At 34.1% G+C, this 15,225-nt stretch overlaps 1 protein-coding gene across 1 annotated transcript in view; it reads right to left on the bottom strand.

Annotated features, from left to right (window-relative positions):
• The window catches only part of LOC117112529 (titin-like), a 138,608-nt gene that overhangs the window by 13,389 nt on the left and 109,994 nt on the right, over window positions 1-15,225 (bottom strand). Inside the window, exons 118-133 of the mRNA XM_033255611.1 lie at window positions 13,445-13,732; window positions 12,748-12,813; window positions 12,411-12,501; window positions 11,962-12,162; window positions 11,275-11,416; window positions 10,921-11,120; window positions 10,292-10,444; window positions 10,046-10,178; window positions 9,771-9,882; window positions 9,380-9,497; window positions 9,113-9,285; window positions 8,626-8,689; window positions 7,863-8,005; window positions 7,155-7,358; window positions 6,270-6,405; window positions 5,976-6,151 (exon numbers count right to left, since the gene is read on the bottom strand). Coding sequence (XP_033111502.1) covers window positions 5,976-6,151; window positions 6,270-6,405; window positions 7,155-7,358; window positions 7,863-8,005; window positions 8,626-8,689; window positions 9,113-9,285; window positions 9,380-9,497; window positions 9,771-9,882; window positions 10,046-10,178; window positions 10,292-10,444; window positions 10,921-11,120; window positions 11,275-11,416; window positions 11,962-12,162; window positions 12,411-12,501; window positions 12,748-12,813; window positions 13,445-13,732 — 2,400 coding nt within the window. The remainder of the gene's footprint in view (window positions 1-5,975; window positions 6,152-6,269; window positions 6,406-7,154; window positions 7,359-7,862; window positions 8,006-8,625; window positions 8,690-9,112; window positions 9,286-9,379; window positions 9,498-9,770; window positions 9,883-10,045; window positions 10,179-10,291; window positions 10,445-10,920; window positions 11,121-11,274; window positions 11,417-11,961; window positions 12,163-12,410; window positions 12,502-12,747; window positions 12,814-13,444; window positions 13,733-15,225) is intronic.

Here is a 15,225-nt window from a genome sequence, read left to right as displayed (position 1 = left end):
TGACGCTAGAACTGATTCACTCATGCGATGCTCCTACGGTAAAATTGCGTCCTGGAATCTACGCGAACATGTGCAGATGACTTCTAGTTACGTCATTACGTCCTCATGTTCAATTTATTGTGAACATAATAATAATAATTATAATTTTTGGAAAGGTAACTTTTATACAAACTCAATAGTGCACGTTGCTACTATAAACGATATTTTCCTTCTTATGCATTAAAACCAGTGCTGTATGGTGTTTAATATTATCTGCATATTTTTTAGTCAACTCAATACAGTACAGTTTATTTAAATTGTACGCCGATGATACGTTCACTCAATCTTAAAGATGAAGTCATGATAAATTAATTATTTCCAGTCCCTTATTTTTACCTTCTTGTTTGTAAAAAAATGGTCTACTAAATTATAATGTGTTATTATGTGCTTTCTATCTCCCCAGTCCTGTTTGATCGTAAATTAGACGGTGGATGATTTCCACTGATAATAGTGTAGTCGCAATTTACAAAAAAAAAAACACTGCCCTAATTTAATAATAAAATAATAATAATATAGAGATGTGGGTTACCCACATCTCTATATTTGCACAAGTAATTAAAATTGTTTATTGAGCAGATTAATCTCACTGATAAACAATTGTAGGCCTACTACATTCGGCTAGAGCATATGAACTTTAGAGACATAATTTCATTATTTTCTTTCCAAATAAAATATTAAACGTTAACTAGCACTTCATATTGACTTTTAAATGGTGAAAATCGGCTCAGCATAACTCATTTTACCGAGTACAACATTTAAGTTAGAACATACTGCTTTTACATCTAGTTTTCCCCCACCGTTGTATTTAGGTACACGCTACAGTACACACAATGAGCCTACAACTTTGGATAGCAGAGTTCCGCACGGGTGATTCAGCCCACATCCCTATATGTCTAAGTTAACACATGAATGGTTTTATGTACCTTCTCAGGATTTTTCCCTATCCCACATCTCCATATCTAATTTTGCTGAGAGTTCCGCTTAAACAATTTCGTGTAACTTTTGGTATCTGCGCATGACATGTTTCCATTGCAGGATTTATGTGCTGAGAAGTTGAACATAATCTCGGAAGAGAGGCCGGAAGCTGACTCTCTGGATTTATTAAACAAATTTTTTTTTGCTTTTACCTGGCACCTAGCTATTGTAGTCTTGCTTGATTTTGTATTGTCTTTTTTTTTTATCTTAAAATAAATGGATGAAATAAATGTTGAGAAAATTTAAATTGTTTCTTTTGTAAATTTGCTGTCAAATTAACGGTCGGATTTATGCATCTTTTATTTGATTAGTAAATAATTGTTAGGATGATTTTTATGAAAGAATGGTGGTGGTTGTGCTATTCTTTATATTTGAAAACGGAGACCTGCATACGAAAACGGAAACCTCAAAACATAAACCATTTTTTTTAACACAAAATGAAAATAAAAAAGCCTAACCAATGCTCTAATCAAAGTTTTATAGCCTATTTTCCTTCCCTCCTGTTTTGTCTATCTATTGGACATGAGATATATATTTTTAAACATTTTTAAATTGCTATTCCTATATTTCATTCCCATTTTAATAAAAAAATAATTCCCTGTAGATTTTTCATGTTTTTAATGTAAAGTGACTATAATAAAGGATGAAATGTAACGTCAGTTACCATGGAATCACCCAAATGATTATAAAGCATATGATGCAATCAGAAAAAAAAATTGTATTGTAGTAATTGTTATAATATTTTCATGTATTAAGAAGAAAAAAAAGAAATTAATACTTTATAGTTAACTTTTCCTAATAATTATTGCTATTTCCTAATAATTGTTATTGGAGGGTAACCCAGATGTGTGCACTGTTTAATACTGGGCAGCCGGCCTATCATCACAGTACTGGGATTCATAAATTTCAAAATTTCTAATTACACACACAAAAAAAAATTAATAAATAAAAAAAATTTAAAAAACCATAAATCAGTCAAGAACTGCTTATGTAAAAAGTGTGAAAACCTACGAGATTAATCTCTAGATAAAGGCTAATCCTTTTTTTTTTCATTTAGCCATGTATCTCGACCCGCTATGAAAATTTCATCAATGGATGTGAATGAAACTTTCTAGAATGGTATGCCATAGTCAAAGGAACAATGATTGAAGGTTCTTATTGTCTTACCGGATCGCAAATAACTAAAAATGTAATAGTTGTCTAGTTGGGTGTGACGTTAGTTTCGTTAGCGACAGGTCCCCGCTTTAAATCCCGGTGGAAATCATAATATACGATTATACAAGTGCCAAGAAACCAAGAAGACAGAACCTGTGTTTGTGGTCCTGCATCTAACTAAAGTAAATAATATATCTTAGCTACAGAATTAACTAATTAAATAATCAACTAATTAACAAATTAACCAATTTACCAATTAATCAATCAACCAAACAACCAACCAATCAATCAATCAGTCATTTATTCATGCAAGCAATCAATTATTTTTTTTTAATTTATTGGTATGGCGCGCACGAAGAGCAACCCAAAATTAGGGCCTGAAACCCAAGCTAATACCTAGTATGTTACTTCTTTTTGGGATTGGGATTCACAGAAAATTCCACATGTCTTTCTTCTACGGTGTTATTATAAGAGAACCTAGGCCAATCCATTTAATAAAGTTCTTTATCCGGTTTTAGACTATCCGTTGTAAAAAAATACTCATTAGACCAGGCTATATTTGAGATAGGTGCCACTTGGGGAGGTAGAAATTCTCATATGGTTTTTCTATACCAGTTTTTTTTTTATGGGGAATCGGAATATGTGAGGTAAAAGAGGTGTAACCTGGGAACTTTCGCGTGAGGGCGCTTTTTTCAAAATGGCCGCCAAAATTCAATAAACTACATATATATGGGTAAAATAAGCACAGAAGAGGTAGGTTTGACCAACTTTTGAATATGTAATGATAGGAGTAAAGTATAACTTGGTAAAGTTATTAATGTGAAGATTTCGGGATGCAATTGAGGGCGCTTTTTAAAATGGCCGCCAACATTAAATAACAACTTAACAGCAGCTTCAATACCCTAGATAAATTTGTTTAATTTACAAAACAGGAATGTACTAACTGCTGTTGACTTTTTAAATCTAAAATAACATATTTTGGGTTTTTTCTACGCCAGATGGTAGAACCCTAGGTTGCCGACTGTCAGATTTTCGAGTTTACTTTGCCAAAACACAGTTTGCCGAATGCCAGTTTGCTGAATCAAAAACTACGAATCCCAGTTTGTTGAAACCCGGTGTGCGCTGAAACCCACTTTGTCGAAAATAAAATAAAAGCCTTAAAACATTAACCACAGCATAAAAAACTATGTATTCGTATAAGAAATAGCGGTTTATTGTAGTTAAATGAATCTTTTTTTTAATCTGTAAATCAATTAGCTATCAGCAAATAAAATTCAATATAATAGGCCTGGCAGTTAAAACGTTTTATTAGCATACCTATGATAAATACATAAATTTATTTAAAAAAATAATAATAAAGGAAATTAATAATATACAATTATACACATATGCCAATTGTGGTTCCAGAAATTTGTCGACAGGGCGTCTGACTCAAGGGGCCGACTAGAGCCTCGGTGGTCAGGGGCCTGGCACAACAATCCTGATAGGGTTTGCAGAGGGAGTATTTTAGAAGGATACGATGCTTATCCTTAATTTCATTTCATTTCTGATTTTAACTGGTAGCCATGCTTTCAAGTGTGTTTTTCTACAGCTTTGTTGTCTTCCAATATTTTCCCTTTTAATTTGTACACAAATGAAGCTCCTTCCTTTCAAATGCACAGTATGCTGTACTTTTGTAACACAGATTTGGACTGGGTTTCGGAAAACAGAGTTTTGGGAAACTAGGATTTCATGATTTCAGTGAACTGGATTTGGCATTCTGAGTTTCGGCAAACTGAGTTTCTGCAAACTGGGATTTCGGCAAACTGGTTGGATGCCTTCTTGAATACTATTGCTATCGGAAAAAATGCATCCTTGTCACTGAAAGAGATTTTGTATTAGTTCCAGATCTTCGTAGCAGCCAAGAAAAGCAGACCCGAAAGTCGTCCTGCATGCAATGCATGCTTTAAGGAATAACCAATATATAAATATCAACCGTTCCACTCTGGAGACATTGATATTGCAGTCGTTGCTACTGTATATCTTATTTTATGACAACGGAGAGAGAGTCATTTTAGACACAGACATTGGCAAATACCGAAAGTTGTTCGAATTAAGTGAACTTTCACCAGAGAAGAGATCATCCCTTTTTGGATCTAGTGCTTCTGTAGTCGAAGGCAAAGTTTTGTTGACACTTTCTGCAACTTTCAAGTTTTAGATGTTTTGTCACAAAAGATGTCTAAGGAACTTGAAGACTGCGGCATGGTGTTAAGAGGAAAAGTGTAAATCAAGCAAGATGTGAAATGTTCAATAGAGGCAACAAGATCACAGACATATCATTGCTACCACTATGTTTGCAAGCAGACCCTTGAGCACTTAAGCAAATTTAATCGCTAAGATGGAAATTAAGCAGACGTAAATGATTTGGTCAATAAAAATAGTATTCACAGCAGATGGAATGATCAAATGAAGCAAAAAATGATTGAGACAGTGATCCCATGGACGTCCAAGAACTGTTTATAATAAAGACGGAAGACTTTCAGATTGCAGTGTGATTAGCAATACATGAAGACTATTGCTCAACATAGGGTTAAAGGACAATTATGTTATAAATGAATTAATGCCTTTATACATGAAAATTATGGTAGTTATTTGTGTGGTCCTCTGGAATACCTTGTGTAGTACACAAAAATAATGAAAAACAATCGGATATTTGCAAGGAATCCTTTGTTTTTAGGATTCTGGTGATATTTTCTATTCTTCAAAACAGAAAAGGACTAATATAAGGGGGCATTTTTACTTACATTTCCAAAAGTGAGTTAGCTTACCACCCTAAAATATGTTATTTTGGGTTTAAAAATTAAACAGCAGTTATTACATTCATGTTTTGTAATTTAACCAAATTTATTTAGGGTATTGATTAAGCTGCTGTTAAGCTGTTCTTTAATTTTGGCCGCTATTTTAAAAAGCGCCCTCAATTGCCTCTCGTAGTCTTCACATTAATAACTTCGGCTAATTATACTTTACTCCTATCATTACATATTCAAAATTTGGTCAAACCTATCTCTTTTGTGCTTATTTTACCTATATATATGTAGATTATTGGATTTTGGCGGCCATTTTGAAAAAAAGCGCCCTCACGCAAAAGTTCTCAGGTTACACCTCTTTTACCTCACATATTCTGATTCCCCATAAAAAACTTGTATAGAAAGACCATATGAGAATTTCTACCTCTCCAAGTGGCACCTATCTCAATTATAGCCTGGTCTGCATGTACTTACTGAATCTGTGATTTTTACCATTATTGTTCATTAGTATACAATATATTAAATACTTAAACTTATTAAGAATGAAAGTCGGTATATTCAGTCCACTTCCAGAAAGAGTCTGTCGTTATAGATGGTTAATGCTTAAGAATGGATGAAAACACATTATCTTATTTTTCATTATTTGTTTATGCAGTTGTTTTCAGTAACAGAATTTAAAGGGCGTGATGGAAGACATTAAACCAACATTCTGTCGTCAGTTACAAACGATTGGATACTTGGGTTGCTTACGATTTAATCATTTTCGTAATCAAATGTGGGCAAAAACTAAACATTTTCAATCTATATTTTATTGAAAGTTGATAACGTATTTTGTTAAAAATTGTTAAAATCATCAGTTCAATGATTAAATTTGTTTTATTTTTTAATGGTTTTTCAGGATTTCTTATCGTATATCTTTAAAACTTAAGAAAGACACTTTATAAAATTAACACCTCTACCCTTTGAGACTAAAACTAAAACAATATAAATTAGTATATGAATAAATAATTTTCCACTCACGTTTCACAGTCAGGATAGCTTCGCATGATATACGGCCAAGAAGATTACTGGCTTGACAAGTGTAAGAACCACCGTCTTGTAAGAAGGCTTCTTGGATGGTTAAGGTGTAGGAATCATCATCTTCACAGTCTATCTTGTAGTGATGTCCGTCCGCTACTTCCTTGTCATCTTTGAACCTACAAGGCAATTTAAATTTCATATAGATATAGATCAAATAGTATCTAACAATACAAATATTATTGTTTTAAGATTGAAAATTACGAGAGATTGAAATTATAAAAAATACGGACGTACCATCTTATTTCTGGCTCAGGTACTGCACTAATTTTACACTCAAGACGGGCCGCACTGCCCTCAACGATGAGGATGTCTCTCAATTGTTTCTCAAAATATGGTTTCTGGTAGTCGGCGTACTTGTCAATGTAGTGTTCTGGAATTTGAAAGTAGAATTTTTGAATGACCAAAGGGAGAAAAGAAATCGAATGAACGAATACACGTTAAAGTGTAATTTTGACCATTACAATTTCAATTTCTTGTTTAAAATATTGCAGCTTGCCAGCTAAATTGCTTCAATATTGCATTGAAGAGAACAATAAAACCCTATTTTCCCCTTTATAAAGGTATGTCACGCTTGGTAGTAGGAGGTCCCAATGTAGAGAAAACTAACCAAAACACTGAAATTACTCCCTCAATATTGTTTTTCAGCTGGCACCGGTTTTCCGGGTAGCTCAAAAAGTGACCCTTAGCGGAGAAGGAAGTTACTGTACGATATGGTCCACGCCTTTCGGGCGCTCTGAGAGCTTCGGTATATAAAGTTTATATAAATCTAACTACATTTCATCACATTACCTTAAATTTAAAATTATCAAAATGATTCACATATTTCTTAATTATCTAAGAACTATTAAAAATTGTAACAATTCCCAATGCAAAACATTCTGGTATAAATTACTTCTTGATTTAAGCACTATAAAGATGTTATGAAATAATATATTAAATTAGTTTGTACCAATGACTTGATTGTTCATAAAGTCTTTTTCATTATTTCAATAATGGATAGAGAATACCCATTTTACCATTGCAATGTACAAGTTGATATATTGATAATATACAGTAACAGTGGCTATCACTGTACTCGAAAACTATTCAATATATAAATATATTGAAGAAAGCAATTACCGTCGACAGAAACTGTGCATTTGGTGATTGATGTTCCTTCAATATTGGTCACTCGCGCAGAGTATTCACCAGTGTCTTCTAAAGTCGTCTCTTGTATCTCCAACATGTATGAACCGTTAGTCGCACACATTTTGTAGTGCCGGCCATCCACTATCTCGTTTGAACCCTTGAACCAACTAACATGAGGTTCTGGTGGTACGTATACTGAAGCAAGAAATTTCATATGTCAAAATAACGTTACAACTTATCGCATTTTTATAATACAAAATGATGATGTTACCATAATTAGTACCAAGATGCTTAAAAATAAGTAAATTATTATTAATAATAATTATTGTAAATCAGATTATCTGTTATAAAATATCATCAATTTTATGAAGAGGCGATTACATTACTCTATAACCACTCCCATCACCATTGCTATTGTTAAGAATCTCCACATTAGTGGATTAGTGAAAATTAAGCTGAAGACGTCTAGTTTGGTTAGTAAATGTCGATGATATCATGGTGTATTGATACAGAATCATGTTGTTTTGTAAGTGAAATGACCAAGAATTATGCTGTTTTTAGTATCCTCTTATCGAAAAGAGTATTCAATGATAAGCATCAGATTGTCACCTTCAACAACCTCATCATGATTGCTATTATCAGATATGATGCACCTATATTAGAAAAAGATAGTAGATTACAGGTATACAATATACATACCCTGGAATGTTAGGGGTAAAATGAATCCTAGTCCACATTCTTGATCTTGAAGAGTAGAAATAAACTGTGGGGGCATATCAGAGTATCCAGTGGCTGCGGCGTGTAGTGATCGGCGTTTCCTCGCACGTTCTCCCAAAGGAATCCTGTGGTTATCAACAAAATTAGATTAGACAACTACGTTAAATGGCTAAGCAAACATTATAGTATGTAAAAACAAACAGAAACAAACTTATAATTATGGGATTTACAAAAAACATACGAAATTATTTTAGCAATTTCTTTATTTCTTGCATAGTTTTCTACAACATTTTGATGACTAAATGCAGCTCACGCATCTAAGTTTAATTCCAAGAATCGCGGTCTAATCGGTAGGAATCATCTCATAATATACGAGTCCCATCAAGGAAGTATATTTATTTTATACCTCCTTGGTCCCATACACATTTCTTTACGAGTTCTCAGAATTAGTTACGAGGTTACTTCACGACCTTCACAATTTCGTATGGAGTTAGATACGAGTTATATTCAAGATAGACTAAAATTAGATACGAGCGTCCCGATGAGGCCTTTTATATGGCAAACTCGTAGTAATATCATCATCGAAATAATCTAGGTATGAGAACTGTTCAATAAAATGTATATTTTTAAGCTATGATTACCGTATATTGTAGCAGTTTATTTGTATCAGTTTATTGTTTCCTTTATGTAAGTGGCAGGTCACCCGCTGTTGCATGTGAATTGAAATTTTAAAAAATATACTTACTTTTGACGCTTGAAGCCAATAGTTCTTCTTTCACCTCGGCTAGCAAGTTCCTCATCATCAAATACTAAAAAAAAAAAAAAAGTTCATCATCATCAAAAAAAAAAAAAAAAAAAAAAAAAAAAAAAAAAACACATTGAGGCAATTGGCTGTGAAAGCTTACGCCAAGCAAATTTTCATTAACGTTAAAAATGCGATACACTACAGTTTTGAGAAAAATTGATGTGTTGAGACTAACTTGACACACTCGAATAGAATTCTACAGTATATTACCGCAAAACTATACTAATGTTTATCTACCTTGCAGACCATTAAACGATTTAAAATACTGATACTATAAAGTTTAAAACGATATACCATAACGTACACCTTTTGACATAAGCGTATTCAGCATGCAACTGACACTTATGAATTCGTACATGTAAAATTATGTTTATGTGCAATGCACTTCAAAAATACAGTCCGATTATATAGGCCTGTAGGTACATACGTTCTACGTCAAGCGAGGCTGTCGACGTTGCGTGACCGTAGGAGTTGCTTGCTTTGCAAGTGTATTTGGAAATGTCATCAATATTAGCATCATGGACAACAAGAGTATATTTCCTGTCATCGTAGAACATCTTATACTTGATGCTGATTGGCAAAAGTTTCTGTCCTTTATACCTGTAAACAGAAAAATATTTAGTAAATTCGTATAGTGCAAACATTACTAATAATTGTACAAGTCATGACTTTAAATCGGGAAATTGATACTTACCAAAGTATAAGCGGTTCTGTAAGCGCCAAAACTTCGCATTCGAAACGACCATTACTGGCTTCAATTGCTGTAGTATCGACAAGTGGTTTGACAAACCGTGGAGCGGCGTCTCTTACACCTAATGAGAATATAAAGTGCATACCAGTTTACACAAATTTACATGGTTCGTATATTTTGCATGTTCTTTACAGATAAATAAGAAAGACAGACCAAAACTATTTATATGCCTATATAATTTATCGGAATTGAATCCATTTTGAGTTCTTACATGTTTCACGTATGTGGTTCCTTTATAATTCTCATAACTTAGAAATATTAGGCCCTACGTTAGGGTGGTGTGTTAAGCCAATGTGCATTTTCAGAAACGTGAGACAGAATTATATCGACTCACCCATAAATACGATTCTTTCGTTCAAAGCTTGGCCTCTAAATGTCTTGTGAACCTCACGCAGGGCACCAGTATGTGCTAATCGACCAATAGCCAACGATGTTTGTCCAGCACCCTAAAAAATATGACCACAGTTACAACGACATCATAAATAAACAACAAATCAACTACGATATCGTTGTTTATATTTTTCTAGAATAAAATACCAAAAAATGAAGCATTAAGATGGCATTTTGTGTCAAATACATTAAAAAATCATATAAGTATATGTAACCCACGTCTGGTTTCCTCCTATCTTGGAATGCTTTCAAGCGACTAGAGTCGATGCGGCGTGCTCGTCGGCGAGCTAAGATATCGGTATCCATCGTCAGCCACGGATGACGTAATGCTTCTTGTATTGTCATACGTTTACTAAAATATACAAAAATGAATTACGTTTAACGAATGATATACAACATAAGATATTATTGTATTGAGTGACTTACAGTACAGATGTGCCGTGTATAGAAAAACAGAATTCTCACTCTTTGTCTTTGACTAAAATCTTCTCAATCCAGTCAAGACCCTCATCAGAGACATAATCAAAGCACTCGTCATCAAATTCCCAGTCACCTTTAGCTACATTCTTCAAAGTTTCTCGATCAGTTTCACCCATAAATGGTGACAAGCCAGACAACCTTAAGTAAATAATGTGAAATTGTGTTAAAAGGACTCAATAGAGATGAGACAGCCAAATCAGTATTATTATAAACAATAAATAACACAACAGCGTTGTTACTATTTACTTTTCATTTTCAATATAGCTGCTAATAATAATAATCATCAAAATTGATGCCTGTGGAACATACTCCACAACTGTCGCTGCTGAGTCAGCGCATAATTGACACAATGCCTACTCGGTACCAAATTATACACCTGGGTGGAGAGAGACATGTGGATAAAGTGTCTTAAGTTTTGACAAAATCTATATTATAATACAAATTTTATATCAATTCGACTAATACTCATTCGATTTCAAAAATGCATTTGTAAAGTCATTCTATTATTTGATTGTCTTGGGCAGTTTGTAGGCTATGTATAAACTGAGAGTTCTAATCCAGGTTATAGTTTAAGTGAATTACAAAAGCATTCAATGATTTTCATCTCCACTTACATTACGTAAGCAAGGACGCCAAGGGACCAGAGGTCTGTCGGAAGTCCAATTGGCTCATGGTTGACTACTTCAGGTGCAACAAACTCTGGGGTGCCAAACATCATTCTTATAGGTTCGTTAGGATCCAATTCATGAGCAAGTCCAAAGTCAATAATCTTTATATCCTCGCTCGTTCGCGTCTTAAACAATATGTTTTCAGGCTGAAAAACAAACAGTAAAGTTAGCACGAGTGTTTATGTCATCTCCTAATGTTAAAGATAATAGGCCTACAGGTAGTAAAACTATTCTATTTTTTAAAATGGCTATTCAATGTAAGATAATTACTGGCACACCATAATCGTTCATAACGTTTACCTTTATGTCCAGATGGAGCACGTGCCTTTCATGCATATGCCTGATGCCTTCACAAACTTGGCGCATATAATGAACCACTTCAGGTTCTGTCAAGATGTAGTTGTCGTCAATTAACCTTTCAAACAATTCGCCTCCAGAAAGGCTACATATGAGAAATATAGAGCATAAGAAAATTCATATGATCATAACATGGGTTTTCACTATAGAGACAATTAACATTGGGTAAAAAACAGTTATGCGGGAAGACATAGACACGGACAACACCGACCTTAAAAAAGGTCAAGCTGCATAATATTTTACGAAAAGGTTTGTATGATCATTGCTGATAAATAATCAAGCGATAGGTTGCAACAAATTTTCATTTTAAAACAAATGTTTTTTATCAAAATGGAAACGATTCCCTTTGTGTTTCAGCTGGAGAGGGACAATATTCATATTTCAATAGAGCACCGTCTTTCGAAAAAGATCTTTTTGTCGTTGGTAATGTGTGTAATAACATCCATGTGGAAGTTAATAAACGGGGAAGAAAAACTGTAGAAAACTGCCCTCCGGTGTGTTACCCAATTCAATACCAGAAGAACCCCACTGAAAATATATTTGGACTTTCGACAGTTATAAATTAAAACCAATCTACTTTATGAAACTAGCAATTGTCGATTTATTCACAGGTAAAGTAATAAGACTTACAATTCAACAATCATGACAATCTCTTCCTCATTCTCAAAGACGTCATGGAGCTGAAGAAGTCCACTATGATGGAGCTTCAACATGATGTTTATCTCACGCATTACTACTTCGCGTTCCTTTCCATGGCAACGGATGAATTTAGCTGCCCATGTTTTACCATTTGCTTTTTCAATTGCACGGTAGACAATACCATAGGAACCTCTGAATACCAAAAGAGCATAAGAAAGTTTGTTTCATCATATTGTTGTTTGTTTGTACTATTGTATGTATTGATATATATATATATATATATATATATTTACCTCCTCAGCGGCTGTCTCTTATACACATCTAGATGTATATATATACGTACACACACACACATATATATATATTTATATATATCAATGTTGTATGTATATCTATATGTATATAGATTTCAAAAAGTTAATTAATTTTCTTCAACTTACCTTCCAATCTCTTCACATATTTCATAGTAATCGTAAACTGATCCCGTCTTTCTTTTGAAGTCGTATTTTGATGGTATATGAGAGGTATCCACTGTCATGGCAAATTGTAAAAATGTAAGTAAATTCATACCAAAACTACTTTTTTAACACATTTAACTATATTTTGTCTAAATAAACGATCGCAAAATACATAAATGAGAGTGCTGTGGTTGCAGTGCAGTTTGTAAAGATCATGGGGACAGAAAACCCAGTATTATGTAAGGGACTCCCTAGGTATGTAGAAGCATTATGTTTATCTAGTTTTTTTTTATCATGCTTTGTATGCTATTTTACTTACCGACGGAATCGTAGTATTTTCTCTTGGCTTCAATATCTTCAAACTGAGGACGATCCCTGTCAGATGCTGCAAGATAATTGGATATTAGTAGCTATTACAATGACAATAATTTGTTTTTTCTTCTATCCCATATATTTTTCCTTCTATTCATCTTCAAATGTTTTTTTCGCCAAGAACAGACCGCATATCAAAGATGTGCATATTGAAATAATAACGGGTAATTACAATTCTATGCTTACGCAATTTGCGTTTTCTAAAGCGCTTCAAACTAGCTACGTTAAACGCCATAAAATGCATTACGCAATGTAAAAGAACTAACACTGCATTGACCTTGCTTTGGTGTAACACTCTACATCGCCCTCGCTATTACCATTGTAGTCCAAGTTCTACTTTCACTGACGTCGAGTTGGTTTTCATGTTGTTTTTTTACTTCATAATTTGTATTGATTGTTATTTATTTTACAATTTTTCCTTCTTTCTTTCCAAATTTTCTTGTACAATTAGTTCTCATGGCAATGAGGAAAACTCTATGTTCTGCTTTTTTAATAAGTTTAACTATGCATGTTATCTTTACTACTATGGTAAATTTTGAGTAATAATAAACAACATAAAATGTTGTTTTTTCAATTGTTCATATAACAATAATAAGCATACACAATCACTTCAATTATAAACGAATATGCATCAGAATGCTTACGTTTTGTTTTGATGATAGCCGTGGCAGTGCAAGGCTCACTCGGACCGTAGTTATTAAGAGCTGTTACTCTGAACTTGTATTCGGTATTTGATTTGAGCCCAACTACAGTCAGGAAACAGTTTCTACTTGCTAGAACCCGTGTCCAGGCAGTATGGCCGATTTCCTGTTTTTCTATCATATAGCTAGTGACTGTGTTTCCGCCGTCATAGAATGGTGGTTGCCAATAAAGACGCACTGCGTCAGTGGAGATATCTGTTACCTCAAGGTTCCGAGGTGGATCAGGATGTCCTTCACAGAAAACATAAATTAACATGTGCAATAAACGGTTTTCTTATAAATTTTATTTAATATTTTCACGAAGAGACATAAATTTCAATTTCGACCAAAACAGCGTTTTGAGAAAAACGTGTTTAAAGTGGACTAGTTCATAAAACCGCAAATTTCATTATCAAGATATCGACATTATCAAAGCATTAAACAATTTAAATGTTTAATTTAGTTTTCTTTTCTTAACTTTAATTAACCTGTTAATTAGCGCGAACTGTTTGTGTCTGTTCGTGAAAACGATAAGAATAAACACAGCATATGTTGTTTACACGTGGAGTGAAGCTTGTGTCTATTCGTGAAAAAGACACTCTCATTTTACGCGCTGTGCGCGCTCTGTTGTTAGTCAAAATCTGTATTTTAGTCTATGTTTAACTATTGTAGTGAAGGGTGATAACAGGCCTACAAACTCGGCTTTTACTGATTAAAGCTACGTTCACATCAAGCCCGGATTCCGGTCCGGAGTCCGGAGAAAAAATCGTGAGAAATGGCTTTAGTGGTAAATAATAGAAGCGTTCACATCTACACAGTCCGATTTTTCCCCCGGACTCCGGATTCGGAGCAATGGATCAGAAAGCCATTGGAAACGTGAATCCGAACGGATTTTTATTTCTGACCAATCAGCGACAAGCGTGAATGACCCCAACGCTAGTTCTGAACTGAAGAAACAGCTCGAAAAAAGTCAGCGCGAGAAAAGATACTGTGTGCCGTGCCGGGATTTGTTTTTGCTTTTTAATTTTATGCTGTATTTTAGGCGTAACTTGCATCACACATCAAACAACATATTCACTATAAAAGATAAGTATATTTCTAGTTTTCTTATTAAAAATAAAGTTAAATGAACTTCTCTCAGCTCTCTACTCTAGTCTAGGCCATGTAGGCCTAGTCTAGAGTCTGAGAGAGCGTTTATCCTGCCCAGCATAGGGCCCGGGGCCCTACTAGACTAGCTTAGCTAGTAAAAAAACACGACAGCAGCAGTTGCTTGCCAAGTTGCGCATTTCCTGCAGACAGACCCCACGGCACTAGCCTAGGCTTCATTCCTAGTGATAAGAGAGGGGTGAGGTGAGGGCCTATCGTCTGTCTGTGGGGCCGGAACACGCACGCACGGCCTTTTTTTAATCAATACATATTTATTCAACATATATTTTTATTTCAAATGGTTGTTTTTCCATCGTTTTTTCCCTTGAAAAGCTCAGGATTTCTTGCAAATATGTTTACTGGTACAACAAAAACATACTTTTTTTAAAATATAAATTTGATTGCATTATGACTTTTTATATGTGTCCCTACCATTGATTTACTTAAAAAAAAAAAAAAAAAAAAAACCCTCCCTCATCAGTCTTTCTTTGATACTTTGATTTGATAGGGTGATAAACAAATTATTTTTTTATGGGGCCTAACCTGGCATATAAACACTACAACAAGGATACCAGCCGGGAAAAAATGATGTGTGGGAG

Source organism: Anneissia japonica, unplaced genomic scaffold (genome assembly GCF_011630105.1).
Source record: "Anneissia japonica isolate Jap-2015-1 unplaced genomic scaffold, ASM1163010v1 scaffold2991_len510020_cov192, whole genome shotgun sequence".
Lineage (NCBI taxonomy): Eukaryota > Metazoa > Echinodermata > Crinoidea > Comatulida > Comatulidae > Anneissia > Anneissia japonica.
Note: the sequence above shows the minus strand (reverse complement) of the source record. Positions and strands in the feature narration are given on the sequence as shown.